Source organism: Pseudochaenichthys georgianus, unplaced genomic scaffold (assembly GCF_902827115.2).
Source record: "Pseudochaenichthys georgianus unplaced genomic scaffold, fPseGeo1.2 scaffold_414_arrow_ctg1, whole genome shotgun sequence".
NCBI lineage: Eukaryota > Metazoa > Chordata > Actinopteri > Perciformes > Channichthyidae > Pseudochaenichthys > Pseudochaenichthys georgianus.
Genome location: NW_027262979.1, coordinates 154,913 through 182,232, shown reverse-complemented (window position 1 = coordinate 182,232; position 27,320 = coordinate 154,913). Strand labels below are relative to the sequence as shown.

The 27,320-nt window shown below is 41.4% G+C and overlaps 1 protein-coding gene across 1 annotated transcript in view; it reads left to right on the top strand.

Moving 5' to 3' along the window:
• The first annotated feature begins 3,924 nt into the window (after window positions 1-3,924).
• Window positions 3,925-27,320, top strand: part of LOC117442348 (insulin receptor-like) — a 125,169-nt gene continuing 101,773 nt past the window's right edge. Inside the window, 1 exon segment of the mRNA XM_034078341.2 lies at window positions 3,925-5,080. Within this exon segment, the coding sequence (XP_033934232.1) occupies window positions 4,987-5,080 (94 nt within the window). The 5' untranslated portion in view covers window positions 3,925-4,986.

Genomic DNA, 27,320 nt, shown 5'->3' with positions numbered 1-27,320 from the left:
CGGCCGGGCTAAAGTAACTGGATGGCCTACCTGCCTGTCAGCCTTCCCTCGGGGCACAAACTTGTGTGTGTTGGAGGAGGGGCTCTGTGAGGAAGTCTGAAGGAAGTGGCAGATTTGTTCCGGCTGTGTATTTTAAAATTCTAGCGCACTCAAGCTGGTTTCTCCAAAATTACCTACCCCACCTTTAAGGGATTCATCATTCACTTAACAACCTCTACTCCCACTGAGGTGTAAAGTAACTAAGTACATTTACTCAAGTACTGTACTTAAGTATCATTATGAGATACTTCTACTTTACTTCAGTATTTCCATTGTATGCTACTTTGTACTTCTACTCCACTACAGTTCAGAGGTAAATGGTGTACTTTTACTCCACTACATGTATTTAATACCTTTAGTTTCTTCACAGATGGATGAATGATGTGAAATATAATCAAGTGTTGAATCAGACTTTAGTTCCACCTGGAGTAAATCCACCAGCTACCCTGCAGTCTACAAAGCCATGCAGACTAGCTGCACCTTCACCAGCTTTGAGAACACTTTCATGATCAATCATTATAAAACATATCATATATATTATTCTGAAATGGACCAATCTGCACAACGACTACTTTTACTGTCTTTCACTATATTTAGATGAGAATACTTTTCTACTTTCACTTGAGGAACATTTTGAATGCAGGACTTTTACTGTGACAGAGTATTCCTACACTCTGGTACTTCTACTTTTACTCAAGTCCTCCCACCTCTGGAAGCTTATCAGCTGAATTTACCGGCATGCTTTTGGACATTTAATCATGTTATCAGGGCGGAAGATTCTTCAGGCTTTGAGGTGTGTGGAAGCAGCATACACTCTGTGGAAAGCATACATAACAACACATGCACACACACATGCACTCTACCCTTTTCCAACAGAGCTGTGCTTACAAGCCTGAGAGGAACGAGAAGGGGGCAAGCCTCCCAGTTGCACAACTTGTACTTTTACTGTAACAGAGTATTCCTACACTCTGGTACTTCTACTTTTAAGTATATCTGAGTACTTCTACATCTGCATATTTCATAGGTTAAGTTTGTAGTTGTACTGCAATGCATTTATCTGACAGCTTTAGTTCTTTACATTTTAAGAAAACATACAAAGAATTGGACTTTAAGCAGAGATGGACAAAGTAGATCCTTTACTTAAGTAAAAGCAGCAATCAAAAGTGTAATAAAGAGTTGTTTATCCTGCTAGTTTCTCAAAAAGAGAGGAATCTTTTAGATCAAAAAGGTTTGGGACTTCTCAACAAGTTATTCTACTCCAAAATTGATTTTCTCGTCATCATATATCTGTGTTTTTTACATCTTTCCTATTTTAAACCATGATGAAATATATATTTTGTGAGCCTTAAGTAGGGATAGGTTAGTTTTATAGTATGTGTTAGTATTTTTTGTGTGGTATTAGTACTTTTACTCTGTGGATCTGTGTACTTCCTCTAGCACTGACAGTACCTGAGAAGAAGTGTGTGAGGAGATTGCCTGTGTGTGTGTGTGTGTGTGTGTGTGTGTGTGTGTGTGTGTGTGTGTGTGTGTGTGTGTGTGTGTGTGTGTGTGTGTGTGTGTGTGTGTGTGTGTGTGTGTGTGTGTGTGTGTGTGTGTGTGTGTGTGTGTGTGTGTGTGTGTGTGCGTCAGACAGCGTGACCACCACAGAGAGATCTGTTTTGACTAGATTCCTGGAGCCTTAGTCCTTTAGACCTGTGACATTTAATCTCACTAAGACCTCATTTACTCTGTTCACCGGGTAACAACATTCCTCAGATTAACAAGCCTGCTCAACAGCTCCAGAACAGCAGCGTACCATCGGAGAAAACACACACACAACGTCCACGATCCAAGACTCAAAGAGACAAGATTTAAAGGTGTTATTGTCATAGGCTGCAGTGTGTCAGGCATCTCCAACTGAGCAACAAACAATGAGAGTGAGACACGAAACTAAAACATTTAAATATTGCAAGAAAAGAGTACAAGTGGTGCAAGTCAAATCCAGGAATAACTGACACAGAAAGTTAAATTGAATACTAGTGGAATATAAAACGACGTATTGTCATATAACATGCACCATAATGTGGTAAACAAGAAGCAAATGATCATGTGTCTCTTATTTTGGCTTTATGTTAAAGTGAGAACTGTACCAACAGTGGTGGAAAGTAACTAAGTACATTTAAATAAATAAAATAAATAAAATAAATAAAATAAATAAAATAAATAAAATAAATAAAATAAATAAAATAAATAAAATAAATAAAATAAATAAATAAATAAAATAAATAAAATAAATAAAATAAATAAAATAAAATATATAAAATAAATAAATAAAATAAAATAAATAGAAGAAAATGAAGAAAATAAATAAATAAAATAAATAAAATAAATAAAATAAATAAAATAAATAAAATAAATAAAATAAATAAATAAATAAAATAAAATAAATAAATAAAATAAATAAATACAATAAAATAAATACAATAAAATAAATTAAACAAATTAAACAAATTAAACAAATTCAATACATTAATAAATTAAACAAATTAAAACAACTTTTTAAAAAGTAAAACAATAGTAATAAAATATCAAAGGAACATACACATATATATTAATATTATATTTAATTGATATAACACAGAAAACAGATATTTAGCAAAATGGGAACTTTTGGAAATGTAAGTACATTTTGCCGAATATACTTAATTCTAAGTTAAATCATAAAACATGTACTCAGTGTGTTGTACTTGCTCGGACAGCAAACAGCCTCAGGTGTTGAGCAGCTCACCCTGCAGCGGACAGGTTTCATTATTCGGATACTTGCTATGCAAATCTGAGGGAACTATGCGTTCCTTCCTCACTTCCTGTCGGCAGGGCGACTGTTTACTGTCTGCTCTGTGAAACTCAACAGCTTTGTTTCCCAAAGTCTCTCTGCTCCGTGACGATCTGCTGTTGTGAAATAGTTGCATTGTTATCTTGCTGAGTGTTGATCCAATCTGCAGGTTCTTGGTTGGTGAGGACATTGTTAGTGATCCTCTTTGCTTCATCTAATAAATTGAGTTGTTTCACGTTGTGGGGGTTGATTGGAAAATGCTACTTTATTCTTTATTATTTTATCCTTTTTCTGCATTTATGCTTCAATATCTTTTTTTATTTTATTTTGCTCTCAAACGGAGCAACTGTGATACAACCAGAGACTATAACCCCAATATCCCTGTGCTAAAACCAGTGTCTGATTCTGAAATAAATCACTGTCTTTTGTTATAATGTACAACTATATGAACTGAACACATGTGCTATACAGTATGTATGTTAATATTATTATTATCATTATTATTATTACTACTATTTTTGGTTTGAATCTGTATTTTAATTATCATATCCTACCACAAATAAATCATTTTTTTAAATGTGTTGATGTGTATTATTATTATTATTATTATTATTATTATTATTATTATTATTATTATTATTATTATTATTATTATTATTGTTATTACTATTACATGTCATATTTATTCATGATAATAATAATGTATTACTATTGGTATTAATATTATGATAATAATTATTATTATTTATTGTCATGTCTAGCACACCACATTTATATATTGAAATAACATCCATAACAATCATCTGGTTGTAACCTATATCAATATTCCAATTACTTGTATATAGACTATTCTGCACAATGTATTCTATTTAATTTAATTTACTTGCACTATTATCAGTTTTATTGTGTTGCACTGTTGGAGGAGCCTGGGACCTCAGATGTTCATTGTCATATCTATATGATCACATGACAATAAAAGCCTTGAATCTTGAATATATATTGATAACCCCCTCCCCGGTTTGTTTCCTCTCCGCGGCTCAGACACTCCGGATCCAGCCCGCTCGGCTCCCGGAGCTCCGGCACTCCGCTCCGGGTCTTCCTTCCCGCCATGTGCGGCCCAGCTGAGGTGACTGGCAGGACTTGTTTACTGGCGGAGAAAAGAGACGGAAAGAGGGGGAACCTGAGGGAGAGACACCGCTACACGGACCGGGAATACAAGTTGTTTACACTAAAGTCCTTTTTATGTGTGTTTACCTCATCGTTTTTCGGGAATACTGACTTTGTACACGCGTGTGTTTTACATTTCTTCAATTTAATATTTTAACACCGAGCTTGTTTTCCCCCCACGTTAATCTGGGAAAAAGAATCGGGGCGGCGTGGTGGGAGAGTTTCTTCACTTTATTTTGAACGCGTTTTTTCCTCCTTGTTCACGGTGCATGGGGGAAAGGAGACGGGAAACCACCCCTACATTCTTTGTTTTCCTTCTCCCGTTTGGTCGTTTCATGGCTGTCGGGTGGTGGTGGTGGTCAGCGAGGGTGAAGGAGTTCAGAGGAAGGTCGTAGTGGGGAAAAGCTGCACGTTTTTCCTGCACGTAGCTCCTCTTCCTGGGATGTGTTTCCATCTGAGATACCAGCAACCAGGGGGGATATAAAGACCTGTGGACTTCCAAACTCCTGATATTTGCTTTGCCTTTTGGTTCTGGGTGATATCCAGCTGCAGGAACTCAAGAGGACGTGTGCAGAGGGAAAATACTTGTTTTTGAAGTCCCTCATTGGAGCAGTGCATTACAGGGGAATTAACCACAATTAACCAGATGAACGTGGACTGTCGCCTCCACTTAAGGAAAATGAACATCTTTACTCACACATGTGTTGCCAGAAGCCAAGATCGCGTTATTTAGTGGTCTGTATTTGCGCCAGGGCTCACACACATCACCAACTTGCTGGCTGGGAAGATACTAGATGTATTTCTCCCCCCGGCTCAAGGGGGGGCAACGTTGAGGACCTTAATTTTTAATCATTTTATTCAATACTTTTGATATTCCAACACCTTTTATTTTTGGGGTGAAATTAACATTTCTCCCTCAAGATTTTTTTGTTTTGAGAAGCTTCCAGAGGAGAGCACAGCTTGTCAACATGAGCCAGTGGACGCTCAAGCTGAGAGCACAAATTGTGTTTTTTATCATCGGCACCTGCATTATATGCCAGTGTGGACTAATCAGTGGAGAAAGTGAGTACTTATTTTTTTAATATTTTGTTGCTGTTTGTTTGTCATGGCACATATTTGACTATTTCCTTGTTTATTTGACTTAATATTGTGTTTCGGCAACCATTTTAGTTATTTGTTTACCTTAAGGAAATACCATAATACAGATATAAAACGCGTAAAATCTAGATGTTAGATGTGTCATTATAGGGTGATAAACTTACATAAAGTCGAATAAAGAAACCATAAACAATCCCAATAACCCTTTACATCGATTTAAAATTATAATAATATTATTGTTGGAATATTGTAAACCATTTTAAGTTAGTTATCTTATTATCACTTGTGTTAGTTTATCCCTCTATAATGAGTAAACTAACAACAAGTCTAATTAATAAAAACACCATAAACAAACAAATAACCCTATTTTTATACAGACTTAAACTAATACTGTTATTATTTGAATATTATAAGTTAAGTTAGTTGATGTCGTTCTCAAGTCTCTGAAATGTTATGATGCTTTCAAAAATAGAAGTATTTATTATTGTTTTTTCGTATCAATTAAAATTGTAGTCACGGGACTCTCGCCTCCATTTTTACGCATGCGTAAAAGATCCAAACAGGGTCTAATTAAGGGGCTAGTGATGGCAGTTGTTGCGTATGCGTAGTTTGGCGCTTATTATTGATATTCCTGTGTACATGTACTGAATAATCCCCCCCCCGTCCCTTAAAGCTCCATGTTTGAGCGGCCCGTGTTGTGCCGGAGCCCCAGGGCCAGATTAGTCTCTGAATCTGGACTAGTGTGGTCTGCTGCAGCGAGGCTAAACTGGGAGGAGCAGGATTTGGCCCTGTGTGCGCGCTGCTAGGCCTCTCATGGCGACAGACACACTCCAAAAACAACACGCACACACACACACACACACGGCGCTGCTGCAGCCTGGACGTAAACAAATTAGTTTCTGACGCTAAGAAGTCTCTTTACACGAGCTCGATTATCCTCCATGGCTCTGTAGCAGATAGCATGGGCGTCTGTTCCCAACGCAGGATGGCTTTTCTGTGTGTTTCTGTATTTAAATGAATGATTTAAGGTTTTATTTTCTAATGTAAACAGTGCGGCGATGCTGTGCCAGAGAGGGAGGAGCAGATAATGATCCCGCTGTAAACCATAATGATCTTAATAATGATACAGTGGAGTGATACGATATATATATATTGTGTTTTCAATTGATGCCATTCTGTCTGGTTGCTGCTGTATTATTAAATCAGTCATTTAAATGGAGGAAAAATCTGATAACATATTTTTTATTGACAACAAAAATAGTCAATCTGTTTTTATTGCCATACAAACAGTACAATCAACCGTGTAAAATCATTTGTCCAGGGTCATTCATTATAGTAGGATAAATAGATTAATAAAATCCAGAATATTGGTCTTTATGTGTTTAAAAAAGAAATATTGAATTGACCCAGGTTATAGAAATACACCGCCTTGATTCATACAATTATTTCCCAGCTGTAAAATGTACAGAATTGTATAGGCTATTATTGTAGGAGTAGAGAAATGATGAGAGAATGACCGTGTTATTAAAAGCTTAGATAATACATCTACCCATGTGGCAACAATACTGTTATCTTCCTTAGAATGGATGAACGTCTCGATGGAAAACACTCATTACAGATAAAGAATAGCAGCTGACAAAATACAGAGGATACATTTTTGTACCTGTTTATCAGCGGTTTAACCTTTGACCTACATTTGTACTTTTGAGATTTGCGCTCAGTGCTTTTAGATGACGTGTTGCACAAGTCCACAAAAACATGTCACGAACATAGCGGGTGAGCATGGAGTAAAAAAAAAAAGCCAATTTATAAGTAGAGAATGAATCGGAAAAACAATTCTAAAAACATGTTTAGTGTTTCTTGTGTTTCATTAAGGACACTTTTAGGGGCTATTGGTTAAAAATGGCTCCCGGGTGGTGGGGGGGGCGGGGTTAAAAGAAATGTCCTAGCTACTTTACACAGGTCATGCAGACAGAACAGAGGCCCTTAAAGGGGTCTTATGAGACAGGGTTGCTGGGACCCCTCCTTCCTCTCCATGTCATTGGCTGCTTTCTGGTTCCTGATTTTCTCTGGGAAGTGACCATATTTGGCACTCGTGAGATGTTTACGCAAGGCAACAACCAAAAATACTTAAAAATCTTCATTCTAGGACTTCCTCAGTCCTGGGAAAGAGGAAGTAGTATTGATATATAAACCTTGAAGCAGCTGTAATCTGCTAAATGCTCTCTAGAGAACGTCTTCAAGTTGAGTTTTTGTGTTGGTTGGTTTTGATTTTGGCTTTTAGTTATCAGCAGTTTTCTGAAAAACAAGTTGTGCAACTGGGAGGCTTGCCCCCTTCTCGTTCCTCTCAGGCTTGTAAGCACAGCTCTGTTGGAAAAGGGTAGAGTGCATGTGTGTGTGCATGTGTTGTTATGTATGCTTTCCACAGAGTGTATGCTGCTTCCACACACCTCAAAGCCTGAAGAATCTTCCGCCCTGATAACATGATTAAATGTCCAAAAGCATGCCGGTTAATTCAGCTGATAAGCTTCCAGAGGTGGGAGGACTTGAGGAAAAGTAGAAGTACCAGAGTGTAGGAATACTCTGTTACAGTAAAAGTCCTGCATTCAAAATGTTCCTCAAGTGAAAGTAGAAAAGTTTTCTCATCAAAATATAGTGAAAGACAGTGAAAGTAGTCGTTGTGCAGATTGGTCCATTTCAGAATAATATATATGATATGTTTTATAATGATTGATCATGAAAGTGTTCTCAAAGCTGGTAAAGGTGCAGATAGTCTGCATGGCTTTGTAGACTGCAGGGTAGCTGGTGGATTTACTCCAGGTGGAACTAAAGTCTGATTCAACACTTGATTATATTTCACATCATTCATCCATCTGTGAAGAAACTAAAGTAGAAGTACAAAGAAGAATAACATTGAAATACTCAAGTAAAGTACATGATTAAATGTACCTACTTTACTCCACTGATAGTTTCCTATCTTAACTGGTGTTGATTTGTTAAATTAGGACAAGTGTGTGTGTGTGTGTGTGTGTGTGTGTGTGTGTGTGTGTGTGTGTGTGTGTGTGTGTGTGTGTGTGTGTGTGTGTGTGTGTGTGTGTGTGTGTGTGTGTGTGTGTGTGTGTGTGTGTGTGTGTGTGTGTGTGTGTGTGTGTGTGTGTGTGTGTGTGTGTGTGTGTGTGTGTGTGTGTGTGTGTGTGTGTGTGTGTGTGTAGCCCGATCAGATACTTCGCTGGAGTGCACTTTCCGACAATGCTGTGCATGCTGTGGAATGTGTTTGAAGTGGCCCACCATGTAGGTGCCTGTGTGTGTCTCTGGGTGGTAGTGTGTGTGTGTGTGTGTGTGTGTGTGTGTGTGTGTGCGTGTGTGTGTGTGTGTGTGTGCATCAGTATTCACCCTGTACTGTCTGCAGGATCTCATCTCTCAGCTCCTGATCTGCCCACTTCCATGCAACGCATGTTTTCTGTGTGTGTCTGTGTGTGTGTGTGTGTGTGTCCGGAGGAGGTGGTCATGCATAAGAACAGTGTGTACCGGAGAAGGCTGCCTGTTAGCACTAGCCCCCGCGCCCTGAGAGGCCCCTCCTGACCCACCACCACACGTTCAATTCATCAAGTGGACAAATTGTGTGTTGTTATGGTTTTAGCGTTAAACAGGAAACGGATCACTTTTCAACGTTTGCCCCTCGCGTGTTGTTTGTGGTCTGTTGCAAAAACATCCAGATCTCTTCCCTCAGAGCTACCAGCAACACAGGACAAGCTGGATTTGTTTCCAAAACGTGTCTGTTGATTTTTATTTCATTAACTAGAATATTGATTGATGACTTCATATATTGTAAGCCACATGATGGCAGCCTGGCTAGATATGTTAGCGACAGCTAGAAACAACTGTATGGCAAGGATCTAGAAACCCAATCAGAATGCTAGTCTCCCTCCTCACCTTCACTTTGAGTTTCCACAGCTCACGCCCCCCCTCGTGCTTCCTGGGGTTTAGCTACTGAAAGAGTGTGTGTTGAGTTGCCTTTTACCAAACCACCGTCTGATGGAGTTTATCTTTAGAGCTTTTGTTGTGAAAGTGAAATCGAGACGCGGTGGTAGACACAATTGCGCAGTAGAAGTGAGGCTAGTCTAAAAGTGGTGTCATTATTCCTCAGCTTGTCCCGAGTGAAGCAGTTCAACTAAACTTATCAGAACTTTCTGAAAGACAAGATATCAAAGGGTTAACTGTTAAAAACCTCGAGATAATTAGGTGAATGTTATATAGCAATAGAGAATACAAGCAAATCCGCCTGTTTGAGAAGCTGTTTGACTTTAAAGAGTCCTCTCCTGCTGATGTTCAGGTGTATATCAGTATGTAGTGTCTCTACTTTAAAGAGTCCTCTCCTGCTGATGTTCAGGTGGGTATCAGTATCTAGTGTCTCTACTTTAAAGAGTCCTCTCCTGCTGATGTTCAGGTGTATATCAGTATGTAGTGTCTCTACTTTAAAGAGTCCTCTCCTGCTGATGTTCAGGTGTATATCAGTATGTAGTGTCTCTACTTTAAAGAGTCCTCTCCTGCTGATGTTCAGGTGTATATCAGTATCTAGTGTCTCTACTTTAAAGAGTCCTCTCCTGCTGATGTTCAGGTGTATATCAGTGTGTAGTGTCTCTACTTTAAAGAGTCCTCTCCTGCTGATGTTCAGGTGTATATCAGTATGTAGTGTCTCTACTTTAAAGAGTCCTCTCCTGCTGATGTTCAGGTGTATATCAGTATGTAGTGTCTCTACTTTAAAGAGTCCTCTCCTGCTGATGTTCAGGTGTATATCAGTATGTTGTGTCTCTACTTTAAAGAGTCCTCTCCTGCTGATGTTCAGGTGTATATCAGTATGTAGTGTCTCTACTTTAAAGAGTCCTCTCCTGCTGATGTGCAGGTGTATATCAGTATGTAGTGTCTCTACTTTAAAGAGTCCTCTCCTGCTGATGTGCAGGTGTATATCAGTATGTAGTGTCTCTACTTTAAAGAGTCCTCTCCTGCTGATGTTCAGGTGTATATCAGTATATAGTGTCTCTACTTTAAAGAGTCCTCTCCTGCTGATGTTCAGGTGTATATCAGTATATAGTGTCTGTACTTTAAAGAGTCCTCTCCTGCTGATGTTCAGGTGTATATCAGTATGTAGTGTCTCTACTTTAAAGAGTCCTCTCCTGCTGGTGTTCAGGTCTATATCAGTATGTAGTGTCTCTACTTTAAAGAGTCCTCTCCTGCTGATGTTCAGGTGTATATCAGTATATAGTGTCTCTACTTTAAAGAGTCCTCTCCTGCTGGTGTTCAGGTCTATATCAGTATGTAGTGGCTCTACTTTAAAGAGTCCTCTCCTGCTGATGTTCAGGTGTATATCAGTCTGTAGTGTCTCTACATGTCTCCATGCTTTAATGTTCAAAAAGTTCTTCATTGTTCTCATACTGCCTGGTCTGCAGCACCTCTTTTCACCCTCCGTCTAAAACCAGAAGCAGAATTAAGATACCTGTCGCTGATAAGAAGCATGAACATTTGACTCGACATTCAAATGATTATTGTTGCTGATTTTCACTTATAGTTCTCACTAGGGATGCACGATATTGGTTTTTTGAAACCGATACCGATAATAATATAATATATTTATATATTAAATGTACCTGTCGTTTTTGCACACCTGGTGGTACAAAGAGACTAGTAGTGAGCAGATGACATGAGCATTACTACTATGAACAAAACAAAGCCAAGAACAGTTTTTCTCTTCAAAGTGACCATATTTATTTTCCCAAACAAAGTTCTTGCCTTTTTCAAAAGCCTCGTCGATCGGTGAAAGCCCCGGTGCCTTTGCAGCTGGCTTTGGATTCGCCGCTAGTTTAGCAGCGCAGGCGTCTTCGTACGCTGTTAACACACCATCGTAGCCATGGCGATGTTTCAGGTGACTGATCAGGTTGGAAGTATTATAGCTCGTTGCCTTTTCCCTCCTCGTGGAACTTCTGCATTGCATCTGTTAATACAAATAGCAAGCGAACTATCTAACTCTGAAACTTTGAAATAGTCCCATACTACCGACGACATGTTTGTTTGCTGTCCTGGCTTCACGGCCGCACACCGTTTACGTCACAGCCAGGCATGCGTTAGGGAGCGCTGGATTTGTGAAGAACTCCCCTCTTCCTAAACCACTATACCACACTACTGGCAAAACGGGAGGAGCCGAGTGAAAAACAAGCGCCCCTCATCCCAATCCAGTAATACCACAGTACTGGCAAAACGGGAGGAGCCGAGTAAAAAAACAAGCGCCCCTCATCCCAATCCACTAATACCACAGTACTGGCAAAACGGGAGGAGCCGAGTGAAAAACAAGCGCCCCTCATCCCAATCCACTAATACCACAGTACTGGCAAAACGGGAGGAGCCGAGTGAAAAACAAGCGCCCCTCATCCCAATCCACTAATACCACAGTACTCGCAAAACGGGAGGAGCCGAGTAAAAAAACAAGCGCCCCTCATCCCAATCCACTAATACCACACTACTGGCAAAACGGGAGGAGCCGAGTGAAAAACAAGCGCCCCTCATCCCAATCCACCCACACCGCAGAACTTTCTTCTTCTTTTTTTACCCAAAAAATATATTGTATATTATCGGGGCTATTAATACTTGTATCAGGTTTATCGGGATGACGTCATAATTCCTAATATCGGGCCGATAATTATCGTGCGCCACTAGTTCTCACGCCTCTCCATTAGAACAGCCGGTACGGGATGTTTATTGTGCTCCATGCAGAACTTAACAATGGTTTCCGTTTGCTTAGTGTACGTTATGGTGTGTGTTCTCAGAGCTGCGGACAATGGGGTCGTGACCTCAGGACAGGAAGCCAATAAGTTCTGCTGAGGGAAATGAACGGTTGGGGTTCTCTTCCTAAGTGCTTCCTCCTCGCCTCTTATCTTCCCAAGTATCCCTTACAACCTCTCATAGCTTGCCAATGCAGCTTTTTCATTTACTTTAGACGTGTGTGTGTCACAGTTTTCTTTTCAGCAGCGACACCATGAAATGATGAAAAACATACTTTACAGTTTTATTGTCCAACGAGCAAAAACATCCCTGTAGTTTGTTTACTTGTTTGTTTGTATGTGTGTGCTTTCCGACAGATTCACAACGTTTCATTTAATATCCAATTAAAAAGGCTTTAATCGCTGATACTCGACTAACGTTAGAGGTTAGGTTCCCGCTGCCATTTTCTAATTCACATTGAAAAGATATTTAATATAAATTGGATCTTGTTGTTGTTGTGCTTTTCATGTAAACAATGAGTGCATTGCATCAAAACAGACAAATAGAGCTTGTTTTTAAAGTGAAAAGAGTGCAATGATAGTCAGTTAATGTGAAATTAAGTTATATGTTTGTTTATAACTGGCCTGTCATTTTGTAAAAGTGACTTTTGGAAAGCAGTTTGGCTTGAAACAAATATTTGAATATAGTCTTGGAAAGTAAAAACTAAAATGATTATGGTCAAAACAAGCTTAGAATACTTCTGCGGAAATCCAGCCACCCAGGAGGTGAACGCACGTTGCTGTTCAGTGTGTCTCTAATGCATACTGTGCCTGCTGAATGGATTGAAGACACTCGCCGTGTTTAAGATCGCATCGATCAGAAGAGGTCTTCAGGTCCCTCAGAGTCACGTGAGGCTGAAATATGTCCCCCGTGACTCCCATGCCTCGATAGCTCGCTGAGGCCGTTTGGGTAAACCTCCTCACTGCAAAGAAATGTGGTTTATTTAAGAGGGAATGGACGGGGAACACACACACACACACACACAGACACACACACACACACACACACACACACACACACACACACACACACACACACACACACACACACACACACACACACAGACACACGCACACGCAGACGCACACACACACACACAGACACAGACACACGCACACGCACACACACACACACAGGGATACACATAAAACATGCGTTGCCCGGAAGTGGGCAGATCAGGAGCTGAGAGATGAGATCCTGCAGACAGCACAGGGTGAATACTGATGTGCACGCGCACGCACACACACACACACACACACACACACACACACACACACACACACACACACACACACACACACACACACACACACACACACACACACACACACACACACACACACACACACACACACACACACACACACACACACACACAGACACAGACACACACATAGCTTCGTTACGCCATGCAGCAACAATCTGATTTGCTGTTTGGATCGGCCCTATTTTAACTTCTGGTGACTTCACTCACAGATATCCTCGTTGAGCTGCTCCTGTAACGCGGGATCAGCTGGGATCTGTCAGAGGCCTTTTAAAGGCAGGACCAGACACTGGAGGAGCCATGTCCAAGTACTGATGTGCAGGGTTACTCACAAAAGTACTGTAGGAAATGATTGTTTGTATATTGGCTTTCAATTTAAAGGCCCCATGTCATGGCCATTTCTACTGATCTTATTTCCATTGTTGAGGTCGACTAGAATGTAATTCAAACTCACATTGGTTTCTCACAGCATCTCTGTATAGTCTGTGTATTCGGGGCGGTGGTGGCAAAGTCGATAGGGACTTGGCTTGGCAACTGGAAGGTCACCAGTTCAAGTCCCGGCAAGACCAAGTGCTACCGAGGTGTCCCTGAGCAAGGCACCGTTCCCCACACTGCTCCCCGGGCGCCGTTCAAAATGGCAGCACACTGCTCCTAACACTAGGATGGGTCAAATGCAGAGAAAATTTTTCCCCACGGGGATTATAAAGTATATCAAAATCAAAAATAAATAAATATTCACTCTCTGTCCTAAACGGCTTGTTGGAGCTCCTGCCCCCCCCTCCCTGTGAGCCCAGTGTGCTCTGATTGGTCGGGACGTTGCGAGGCTCGTTGCTGCGAGGAGCGGACAGGTTTCCCAGTCGGCGATACAGCGAGAACAAGCGAAACTCATCCTGAGCACACACACACTCACAGCCGAAGTCAAAACAATAAGTGTGGCTTGATATTGAGAAAGAAGAAGGTTTCTAACGCTGTGAGAATGGGTCTGCGGAGAGCGTTTCTCCGCCATCACAACTCGTCTATTACCAACCAGGGAGCTCTCTGCAAGTCAATGGGACTCCCTGCTAGTTAGCCAAGGCATCCTGGTGAGTGAGGGGCTCCGCGGATTGGTCCATTTGGGCCAATCCGGTCATCTGTTGTTGATGTGGGTTTTCACACGTCACAGAACCCAGGAACAGGGTTCGTACGGGTGCTTGAAATCCTTGAAAATGCTTGAACATTTACGTGGTGTTTTCAAGGTTGGGAAAGTGCTTGAAATTGAGATAAAGTGCTTGAAAATGTAAATGCTTTACTTTTACAATAAATTGCTGTCTGACTGAATAGTTCGCTTTTTAGATTAAAAGAAAATAATTGCTTCGCTTCTACATAAAACAGCTCCGCTGCGGCCTTCCCGCGCTGAGCGGGCGACCTGCAGGTGTTTGTGTTACGTGTGACCTGGGCATTCTGATGAGAGATAGATGACTGTGTGCCAGGAGGTTCAGTTTCAACGAGCGTTGGCTAGCAGAAGACAAATACAAGCCATGGCTAAGACGAGGGTCAAGCCCACGAGTAGCCTCCTGCAAAGTTTGCAAAAATAACGATGGGAGAGTCTGCGCTGACGAGCCACATGAAAGGTACGCCGTAGAAGATCATTTTAGATTAGGCTAACGTTGCATGTTACGTTTTTTTAAGCTAACGTTAGCGAGCTGAATAGCGAACTCGATGAGGGATAATAATAATTGCAGGGGACAATCATTTCAGAGGAGCGTACCTATGTTAATATGTGCGTTACAGTCGCCATCGTGTGGTGTTCAGAGGATGAAGCTCTCACGGCATTTCGTGTTATCGTCACGAATTATAATCTATTGATTCGACACAGAGCGATTTTGAAAGCAATGTATTTGTACTGGTAGTATGTTTCGTGCCTAAACGTCGCATTGACCCGAAGACACGTTTTCGTTTGTATTACTGGTCTGGGGGAAGCTCGCGAGTGTGTGTGTGTATTTTTGCGTTTTGTGTACCGGGGAAACACTCACGAGAAACAGCGGCTGTTGTTATGCTTGCTGTGACTTTACATTAGTCCGTTCTCCGCTTGTAATTATGCCGAAGCTTCAAAGCTGTATTTATCATCTGAATTTGCCGAAACAAGTTTAATATTCTGAAAGCTAAGACTTTGTTTATTTGAAAACAGATGGAAACAAACTGTCTTTTATATAAAATTGAAGTATTATACAAGTAAAACTACATGTTGCTTTAATCCCATGTAATTGTAGAATGAACACAGTCTTCCTTTGAAGATGTATAAGCCAGTAGTAGAATTACCTACAAATCATTGGACACATTTGTAAATATTATTTTCCACTTGTTACCATTGTGAGTCTATTTTTATGCAGCTCTTCGTGATTTTGTGGCTACAATTCAGACTAATACACTACCAGAGGTGGAATAAGTACTCAATCTTGTACTTGAGTAAAAGTACAAGTACTCAGATCTTGTAGTGAAATTATAAGTACTCAGATCTTGTACTTGAGTAAAAGTAGAAGTACCAGAGTGTAGGAATACTCTGTTACAGTAAAAGTCCTGCATTCAAAATGTTCCTCAAGTAAAAGTAGAAAAGTATTCTCATCTAAATATAGTGAAAGACAGTAAAAGTAGTCGTTGTGCAGATTGGTCCATTTCAGAATAATATATATGATATGTTTTATAATGATTGATCATGAAAGTGTTCTCAAAGCTGGTGAAGGTGCAGATAGTCTGAATGGCTTTGTAGACTGCAGGGTAGCTGGTGGATTTACTCCAGGTGGAACTAAAGTCTGATTCAACACTTGATTATATTTCACATCATTCATCCAGATCTGTGAAGTAACTAAAGGTATTCAATACATGGAGTGCAGTAAAAGTACACAGTGTAGCTCTGAACTGTAGTGGAGTAGAAGTACACCATGTAGCTCTGAAATGTAGTGGAGTAGAAGTACACCATGTACCTCTGAACTGTAGTGGAGTAGAAGTACACCATGTACCTCTGAACTGTAGTGGAGTAGAAGTACACCATGTACCTCTGAACTGTAGTGGAGTAGAAGTACACCATGTACCTCTGAACTGTAGTGGAGTAGAAGTACACCATGTACCTCTGAACTGTAGTGGAGTAGAAGTACACCATGTACCTCTGAACTGTAGTGGAGTAGAAGTACACCATGTACCTCTGAACTGTAGTGGAGTAGAAGTACACCATGTACCTCTGAACTGTAGTGGAGTAGAAGTACACCATGTACCTCTGAACTGTAGTGGAGTAGAAGTACACCATGTACCTCTGAACTGTAGTGGAGTAGAAGTACACCATGTACCTCTGAACTGTAGTGGAGTAGAAGTACACCATGTACCTCTGAACTGTAGTGGAGTAGAAGTACACCATGTACCTCTGAACTGTAGTGGAGTAGAAGTACACCATGTACCTCTGAACTGTAGTGGAGTAGAAGTACACCATGTACCTCTGACTTATGTTCACTGCCAACCTAAAAGTACCTCAAAAATAGTAATCAATAATGTATTGAAAAGTTATTTGGCTGATTGTTTTATTTCGGCTCAGACATACAGATGGGTCACTCATTCTGAAATATTAAACTTAGTGTTCTTTTCTTTAATTTTTCATCCTCGTGTAGAAGGCTATCACGAAACACACATTTGGTTGGTTATAGCATAAAGAACATCTGATTTAATGTGAGGTAGGGAAATAATCCTTTGGGTATGTGTACATATATATATGTAATTTACAACAGCTGTAAGATGCTTGAAAAGCTGGAACATGCACCTTGTAAAGTGCTTGACTTTGACTTTGGAAAAGGTGTAAGAACCCTGCAGGAAGCAAACAATGGAAAAGAGAAATCCTCGCTCGGGGCGGGATGGGTAAGAACCGGAAAAGCATGACATGGGACCTTTAAAGCATCCTGGGGTTTTTTGATAATCCTATAATTGTTTTTTAGGTGTAGAAGTTGTTCAAAGTAGAAACCTCTTCAGAAATGTTGAGGTATACATTGTCACATGATCCAGGCTTTCGCTAAACTATCCAAAAAGCAGTCCCTCTCTTTGTTGATTACCCTCACTTTGTAATCAAGGCATTTCTTTTGAGAGTTTTCTGACTCTGCACTTGTTCAAGTCTCAAATTAATTACCTCGTGCATTAATGTCATGCAGATCTTGATAACGCATTAATTTCAAGCATTTACAAAGCCTTAAATCAAACGGGCCTTGCTCTGAGTTAAAGAGAAATGTATTTGGTAGAAATCACATAACGACGCAGGCTTTTAGAGAATAGTTGTTGTGATGCTGTGTGTGGTTACTCTTCAGAAAAGCATCCTGTAATTTGAGGGTCAAACTCGCAGCCGTTAGCGTGATCTGACCTCGCTGAAGAAACATCGTTTGTGTCTTATAAGGAAAGAAAGAAACTACTTCCTGTTTACAGTCTGCAGGGCGGATTACTCTTACATTGTGAGGTCTTTGGGTTCAGTTTTCTTCCACATTTTGAACACCCCTTTTAAGCATTTAGTTGAGACCCAACTTGCATCTGATATCGATACACACTTTCCCATACTCTGAAGTAATATATAAATATATCCATATGATAAAGCTCAAAGTATAAGAGCTCAGGCTTAGATGCGTCAGTGATACTGGATTTCTTGAATTCTCCCATAGCAACGAAACACTTTGATCACGGATTTACATACAAATTGGTCCATTTAAACTCATATCTACCTTTCACTTTACAAACTTACAATATAACAAAATATAAATGGTTTTTCTTTCACATTTAATATGTTTTTGATGTTAAATCCAAAAGAAAAACCATTTAAAGTGCTTAAGTTTGCGTAGTTTCCAATTGTTTGCATAATTTAGTACGTGTGTGTGTGTGTGTGTGTGTGTGTGTGTGTGTGTGTGTGTGTGTGTGTGTGTGTGTGAACCTGATGGGTTCAATTTATTTTGAGAACTGTCATATGACTGAGAAGTGAGCCAAGTGAGTCTGTTAGCCGTCAATTACACACACCTATACATCTACACACACACACACACACACACACACACACACACACACACACACACACACACACACACACACACACACACACACACACACACACACACACACACACACACACACACACACACACACACACACACACACACACACCGAGCCGAGGAAAAATAGATTCAAGCTTTAAACTAAAGGCATATTGATGCCATGATAAATATGACACAGAGACCAGTCATGGATATCAGCTGATGGTAAATGGCAGTTAGGTCATTTGAACATCTTGGTTTTAAAGACCCAACATTTGTGTTCATCGTCACACATTCAGCCAATCCATGTAGCAATGCCGTGGCTTGCAGTTTAAGAGGACATGTTCTGCTGATGTTCAGGTTCTCTACTGTGACATGTCTCCATGTTCAAATCAGACCGCCAGCTTCAAATACGCAATGTGGAGAATGAGTAGGGCGGCAACGATACATTTGAAAGTTAGGAAAAGGAAATGGAGCATTATAGAGCCCTGGCTTTAGAACACGTTAATGTCCTTTTTATTTAAAAACGTGTATTCATCAGTCCTGTGTCCGCCCCTGTGTACGAGCTGTGCTGCTGCATTCTGCTTCACATGTGATCCTTGAAATCAGTGGAAGTTTGTGCAGCAGGACTTCTTTCCAGTCCTTGTTTTTCTGCGCTGTGTCTCTCTCGCCCTCTCCTCCCATATCTATCTCTCTTCTTTCCTCCCTCCCTCCCTTCGTTTTGCGTCTACGCTCAGGGGTAAGAGGGTTCACTCTCATCCACTGATTTGTTTTTCTTTCACACTGCAGATGCGCACAGCCTGCAGAGCTGTCTCTCTCTCTCTCTCTCTCTCTCTCTCTCTCTCTCTCTCACACACACACACACACACACACACACACACACACACACACACACACACACACACACACACACACACACACACACACACACACACCTGCTAATCTTGCTCTGTATGGGGTGGGAAAGCCTCCTCCTTCAAACCTCTTAAAGGTGTGAACACCATCAGTTTGACACCCCCCCCCCCCACCGCTCTCTGTCTCCCCTCCCTCCCCCCCCTTATAAGGCCAGCTGGTCCTAAGTGATGCTTAACGTGTACACCTGCACGTTGTGTGTGTGTGTTTGTGGTTTTATGAGCTCTCGTCTAAGTGTTTCAGTCAAGGTGTGTGTGTTGGGTGCAGGGGGAGGGGGGGGGGTGCTCTGTTGTTGTCCTGATGAACTAGCCTGAGATGGGTGACTATGGTAACGGCACTAGCTGTTCTTGCAGTACAGCGCTACCCCCTCTCCCCCCCCCCCCCCAACTGTCTAAATACACTTCCCTCCAGCGCTGCATTCACCTCACATTAAAATGTTCTTCTTTTTTTTAACAATATTTTTATTGATTTATCTTAATTTTAACAAACTCATCAATGACTTACCAGAAACATAACAAATACATCATTGCAAAAACCAACAAACAAACAAAACATGAATCTTATTGGAGACATTTAGCGTTGCTCTGATCAAACTATCTTTAAAAGTCAAACCAAATCCAATGGGACTGCACGTAACAATTCATGTACTTATTTAATTATCTATGAAGTATTTTCCAGATTAATGGGATTATAGTGTGGAATGAAAATGGTCAAATATTTCCATCTCAGTCAGTATGTGTTATAAAATGGAGAAACTTAGTATTTTAGAGGCTAGAAAACACATTTTTTTATATATAAAACGACTTTAATAAAGAATGGATTTGCAGCACATAAGCAAACCAATAAATCAAATCTTTATCAAGCTTCTATTCTGTAAAAGCTGAATAGATGTCATTGATTATGAAAAACCCCCGCTCAGTGTCCACACATCGATAGACGGATATTCAGATTTAAGGTAATATGTGATGACGGGAACTGGGTTTATCGTAGTGCCGTATCACCGTGGAGATCTTGATCGTTGCCCGTGGGGATTTTCCCTTCAGCTCGACATGTAAACAAACCTTAATCTGTCCTGATTGGTTCAACAGCTCAGCCTCAACACCTGTAATCATGTGAGAGGCTCTCAGCAATCACCGCGTGTCCTGAACGAGCTGTACAGTGTGTGGGAGGACGCGGACAGGAAGTGTGTGTTGGGAAACATTGAAGCATTGATTCTCAAAAACAGTGTATTGATTGGTGCAGGTTGCACAGAAAGTAGTTCCATGGTGTTTGAGGTAACAGGGAGGCCTTAAGAGGCAGATGGACTGTTGCTAATGCATATACAAGACCTGTTTTACTCGTATGATGGTGTTTCCTCTATACGAAGGCCGTTTTCCTGAAGCTGTATAACTTCCTAATATATCAACCTTCATATCCTAATACGGAAGCTGTTGACAATGTCTTGTTATTGACTGAGGAATACACCTTTTAAGTAGATAGATGTAGCATGAATTAATGTTACCCTTTGTCTTTGAGTTGCCTTTTCTTTTAAAAGATGTTTGCAATCAATTGAACTACCACTTAAAACACTTTATTGTGCTTTCATGCCATTATTTGCCATTTTCTGAAACCAGATTTGGGAGATACTATCCGTGCCTCACAAAACCGCTGGTCAAGCAGTTAATGCAATCTTTCCATTACAGAATATTTGCTGTTTGATTTCTATCATACTTTATATTTATTAGCTGTAAACTGGCTTTTCGTTAACGGCCCGTCCACACTACAGCTTCGACAGCTTCAAAAACGGTTTCCAACGCGTCTGCCTACTTTGAATGGGGCGACGTCACGTAGCCTCGCTTTTCGCCGAACTGAATTGTGGGTAGCATAGCGGTCCGTCTCCGGCGTAGCCAGCGCCAGCCAATCAAATCCCGTTTCTGAAAATCTGACCGCTCAAGCCAATCAAACCACGTCTAAGCTGGGAGAGATATCCCGCCGTTCATTTCTATATTTCAAAAAAAGATGGAGGAGAAACTAACTATCGCCGTGGGCAAATCACCCGGTTTTTACAAACCGGAGGAACCAGGCATGGAGGGAGGTGGCAGAGACAGGGGGTGAAACTGGTAGGTTTTCGCCTGTTTGGGGAGTTTATATATATATATATTGCTCGCATAAAATCCTCGGGTTTTTTTGCTTTGTATGTCGGGGGCGGGAGATTCATGTGATTGGTTGTTGGTCACGTTGCTTGAATAAAATCCCCAAGCTCCAGACACGCCCAGCTCCAAGCTTTTTTTGAAGCTGTAGTGTGGACGCTCCGTAACTGCTTGTTTCTGCGTTTTCAAAGTGTTCTCTATTGAACAGTGTTTTTGATCCTGGCTGTGATACGTATTGTGAGGGAATAATGTTCTCTTTACTCCTAAGTGTCAAAGAATAATTTTCCTTACTCCTAAGATATTTGACCTTTCGGCCTGTTGACGTTTTACGACGAAGCCGAAGTCTGTTATCTGTCTTGGGGAACGGGAACTGTCAGCCATTGCTGACATTATGGGTTTTGTGACCGGTCAACTCTCGGTCACAAGAGCCATAGAGTCAGATAAAGTAATTCAGTGCCTCCAGGTGTTCACAGGCCTCTTCCAATATGTGGGTGGACTCTCTGTAAACTGGTTAAAAGGTCAACATTGATGAGAGGGTGATTCAGAATTGCCATGGCAACCCACCCGTGCAGTCAGTACTTTTCGGACTATAAGCCGCGACTTTTCCCCCCATTCTTTTTGTACAGCTAACGGCCACTAGGGAACCTCCTAAATCTATGGATTTTACAGGTAAAATTAACCACCTTTAACACTATGGGCTCTATGACCGGTCCGCGCCCGCCACCTTTAAGCGGCGGGCTCCAGCAGGAAAAGCTGGAGGCCGGAAAAGAGTGAGACAGGTAGCGCGTAGTGCTGCGTACCTGGACTCACATTCAGGTTCAGGTCCGGACTCAAGTCCAGAGGTTCAGGTTCAGGTCCGGACTTATAAGTCCGGACCTGAACCCATGGCTTGTGTCAAGTTGTGTGAGTAACTAAAGTGAACTTATTGTGAGCTAATTATCAATTGAAAATTAACTCATAATCAACTCAAATTCAAACTCGTTTATTGTGCTCCCATCCAACTTGTGTCTACATTTCTCTACAAAGTACAAATGTAAAAAAACACTTTTTGCCACTTAGTCTACAAATGACTTATGACAGCAACTACAGTGAACTACTACAAAGTTCAAACATTTATTTCATTTACCAAACTAAAGTAACCAAACAGTCCCTGAGCTGACTGAGCCTAAATCCCTAACACTTTGCTGAAAGGTAGAGTGTAGAGTAGACTATACGCATTACACTGTTACACACCTACTATATAATACAGTATAGGCTACACTGTAGTGACGACAGTCAGAGTGTACTGTACTGTCTACTACATACATAGTGATGTACATACATACTGTTAGAAATTAAAATCAATGTTGATATGGCGTAATTTTGAATTAAATACACTATTTAATTTAAATCAGTTTTATTCTGAAAAAACCGGAAGTTCACACTATTAACTTAATACTTTTATTCTGAAAATTCTTCACTTCCGGTTAGCATTAGCATGTGGCGAAATGCTACGTTTTCAAACCGTGAATCGAAGGTGAAATGACATGTGATGTTGTACACTGAGCACACTGGGATTAGCACTCATTTATTGACGCTGAATAACGTTTATCAGGGAATGTTTAAATAACCACAGACACCAGAATATACGTAAGTGCTAGTTTTTTTGCGAGTCCAAGTACCGGTTCCCGACGTTCCGGTTTTAACCGGACTTGAACCGAAACTTTTTACAAGTCCAGTACCGGTTTGGCGTACCGGTACGCAGCACTAGTAGCGCGCCAAAGTAAAAGTGGAACCGAGAGACAGAACGAGAGCAAGACAGACGGACAATTTAGCTGCTGCGGCTTATATGCAGGTGCGCTTTATAGTCCGAAAAGTACGGTACTGACATTTGATGTCATAGAAGAACACGTTGAAACCCCCTTCAGCTTGTGTTTACCACTGACCTTATTTCAGGCCCAAAAGTACTAACATTGTACTCATTTCCGGGTTGAGAAGCCATTCCTGCACCACGATATCAGGCGTCTTGGTCCTGAGGAAAGTGATGAAAGCAGACGTGAGAGGCGAGTCCTGAAGTGTTGATGTTGATATTGTAAGAAACGCTGGAGGGACTCGCCCCGAGAAAGAGGAGAGATAACGTCTGTTTTAAGAGCCTGCATCAAGCATTCCTAATTCACTTACAGCTAAAGGGGGCCGTATTGAATCATGCCTCGCTGCTAAATGACAGCGTAATGAATGGAAGTCATTTTACAATCCCGCTGCGACCACAGCCCCCCCCCCCCCCCCCCCCAGGGACGCCTGTCAGAGGTAACAGCCAGTGATTTGTTGGCCGGGGGCCTCCTCCACGCCAGGATCCACACCTAACATGCTCCTGGATATCCTGCACGGAAAGACCAACAGAGGAGGCCAATGATCTGAAGGCTTTGGGAATCTGCAGAGGGTTTTTGTGGAAAAACAAACAGCGGGAGGAAAGGATATTTGCCCCCAATCAAAAAGCTACCCGTGTGTAGATAACGGGTTGACAGGACGAGAAAAGGTTCTGTTGAAGCAGAAAGTTCAGCTCCAACTAAAGGTCGTTTGATAAGGGAATGTTTGTATATTAGGAAAGACAAACCAATACACTTAGAGATAGAGATGTCCCGATCCGATCACGTGATCGGGGATCGGAGCCGATCACGTGATTTTCCAAAAATCGGGGATCGGGAGAAAAAAATCGGGGATCGGGATTATTTTAATTTTTTTTTTTTAATTTAATGTTACAAAACAAAAATGACCATGTTCACGTCTTAAAGTCATCCTGAGGACTTAGTTTTGGTTTAAAATTACACAACATCATGTATGTGTTGCTTTCTTTGGGCTTGTTTTCATAGACCTGGTTGCTTATTCCTCTGAAATCTGGCAACAGAGTGGGCGCAGTGTCTAATAGTAGCAGTAAGCTAACGAGAGGCTACGTTCAGCTGGTGACTCGGGAGTCGGGACAGAGAAAATGTCAGCAGTTTGGAAGTATTATAAAATTGAAAGCGAAGGCAGTGTAACAGCCAGATGCAATGTTTGCAAGGCAGAGGTTCCGCGTGGTGGAAAGAACAGAGCTACGTTCAACACGACCAATCTAATACGCTACCTGAGAAACAAACACCAACAACAACACGGCGAGTACACAGCGGCCACTCGGGTAACGGCACTGAAGCAACCGACACTTTCAGAGGCTTTTAAAAGGAAAGAGAAACTGCTCCAGAACAGTGAGAAGGCCAAAAAAATAGCAGCCAAGATAGCTGAATTCATCGCGTTGGATGACCAGCCTGTTACCTTTTTTTTCTCTTAATGCATTGCATAAAGATCGGATCGGGAAAAATCGGTATCGGCAGATTGTCAAAATCAAATGATCGGAATCGGATCGGGAGCAAAAAAAGGTGATCGGGACATCCCTACTTAGAGACATCACCCAGGACTTTCTGACAATTTATAGATCACAGTATCTAAACTAATCTGGCTACAAATGGAATTAAGCAAATAAGTAAATAATAATGGGCAAAAAAAAATTATTTCTGCAAAATGTACAAGACGTTTGATTGGCTGTTTCATAATCAAATATCCAGCTACATAGACTGAAGACATCCTGTCAAAAAAATACAAAACCAGCAGAAATGTTTTAAATATAAACTTCTCCCATTTGATTTAGCTTCTCACCAGGTGAACACATTTCAGAGCAAAAAGTACATAAAAGCTTTAAGTGTGTGTGTGTGTGTGGTCTAGCATTACTATACTTGTGGGGACCTACATCTGTTTACATAGTCACGTGTGGGGACTGGCCTCATTAATCATTAATTTTAGGGTGAAGACTTGGTAAGGTTAGGGTGTGTGTGTGTGTGTGTGTGTGTGTGTGTGTGTGTGTGTGTGTGTGTGTGTGTGTGTGTGTGTGTGTGTGTGTGTGTGTGTGTGTGTGTGTGTGTGTGTGTGTGTGTGTGTGTGTGTGTGTGTGTGTGTGTGTGTGTGTGTGTGTGTGTGTGTGTGTGTGTGTGTGTGTGTGTGTGATGTTTTCCTGCTGCAGCCGGTGAGAGCTGGTGGTCTAACAGTGCAGACAAACAGACCATTAAATTGACCCTCTGCCTCCCCCCTCTCTCTCTCCCTCTTTTCCCTCTCACTTTGTCAGCTCTCCCCCGTCCCTCTATTTGCTCCTGCACCACTCTGCGGTCTCCATCACTCTCTCTGCCTTGTTTGTGTTTTCGTTTCTCCGTGCTATCCCATCTCCTGTGCTTGTTCACTCGTCTCCTCTTTATAGACTGGCTTTCTCACACACACACACACACACACACACACACACACACACACACACACACACACACACACACACACACACACACACACACACACACACACACACACACACACACACACACACACATAAATAATCGGAGTCTTATTTCAAGGCAGTTAGAATCTAATTATTTCTCGCTCTCTGGGTGTCTTTCTTCGTTTGCATCAATGTTGGATGGCGCTGCAGCGGGTTGGCAGTATGAATCAATAGGATGCCATGCTTGGGATCAGCGCACTCGTCCATTCACCACGCAGGGAATACCTCCACTGAACCCTAAACTGTTTGAGCTGGAGGTGAAAACTACTCGGTGTCAAAAGAGAGTTAGCATGTTGAGCTGCAGTCCAGCAGCTGCTCTGCTTTTCTGTCTGCTTCCCTCTCCGTCTGGATTTCTCAGTTCAGTTTGACTAAAGCACAAACTAGAATCCTTAGACTAGTACTCAGGGGATCATTAAACACAAATGGCTCAGAGGAGGGAATATCATTTGTCTATTTGCACATTTTACAACTTTTAGGACTTTTATGATTAGGGACTATTCAGGTGTTCAGACCATGAAGTTAATCCCTCCCCCTAAAAAAACTATACTGATTTACAGACACCTCTTTCCCAATGTAAGTCAATGAGGAACATATTTTTAGTGCACGTGACTAACGAGGAAGTTTTGCTTCAACGCCCGGATCACTTCCTGGAGCGGTGAAGTAATGAGTTATTTTTGTAAGCATTGCAAGGTTGCCCTCGACAACAAGCAATTTCTTTCTATTGGCTTTTGGAATATTTCAGAAAATTAGATCTGTGGAAAACCCACGTTTATGATACATTACATGTTTTATTCAGCCGGATAATCTCCACATATTAGCAACACTTTAATAATATATTAGTATAAATGCACCCCTCCAGAAGTAGAAATCTAAAGGTAGGCTATAAAGGAACTACAGCACGGTCACATGACTTCACGTCACAACCGCTAAGCTAAAGGCGGCTAATGTTGGGCTATAAAGGAACTACAGCACGGTCACATGACTTCACGTCACCACCGCTAAGCTAAAGGAGGCTAATGTTGGGCTATAAAGGAACTACAGCACGGTCACATGACTTCACGTCACCACCGCTAAGCTAAAGGCGGCTAATGTTAGGCTATAAAAGAACTACATTACGGTCACATGACTTCACGTCACAACCGCTAAACTAAAGGCGGCTAATGTTGGGCTATAAAGGAACTACAGCATGGTCACATGACTTCACGTCAACACCGCTAAGCTAAAGGCGGCTAATGTTGGGTGTGAATCCCTGCACCACACTTTAAAATAAACTACATTTTTAGTGGGCCATGGATCATCAAAATGTAGATCTGTGGAAAACCAACGTTTATGATGCCTTACATGTTTTATAATAGTTTAAGTATAAATGCAAACTCCAGAAGTAGAAATCTAACAGTGGAATCTAAAGGCGGCCAATGTTGGGCGTGAATTTCTGCACCAATCTTTAAAATAAACTTAATTTTCAAAGACAGTCAGATTTGGAAGAAGACAGACAGGGATTTAAGAAGCAGATCCGGCTCATGTGTAGACCTGGTCTGTGGACTGAGTGTTGTGGGGCTCTGCAGCTGGAAGTGGATCCGGGGATCGAGGCTCACCACACGGAGACTCTGCCCCGTAACGTGGGAAGATGAAAGGGAATATCAGATGTTTCCAGCATTACTCACTGTGGAGTGTGTGTCTGTCTCACACTCTCCGAGTCCAGTCTGCAGTTGATTACCTGCTCTTGTTT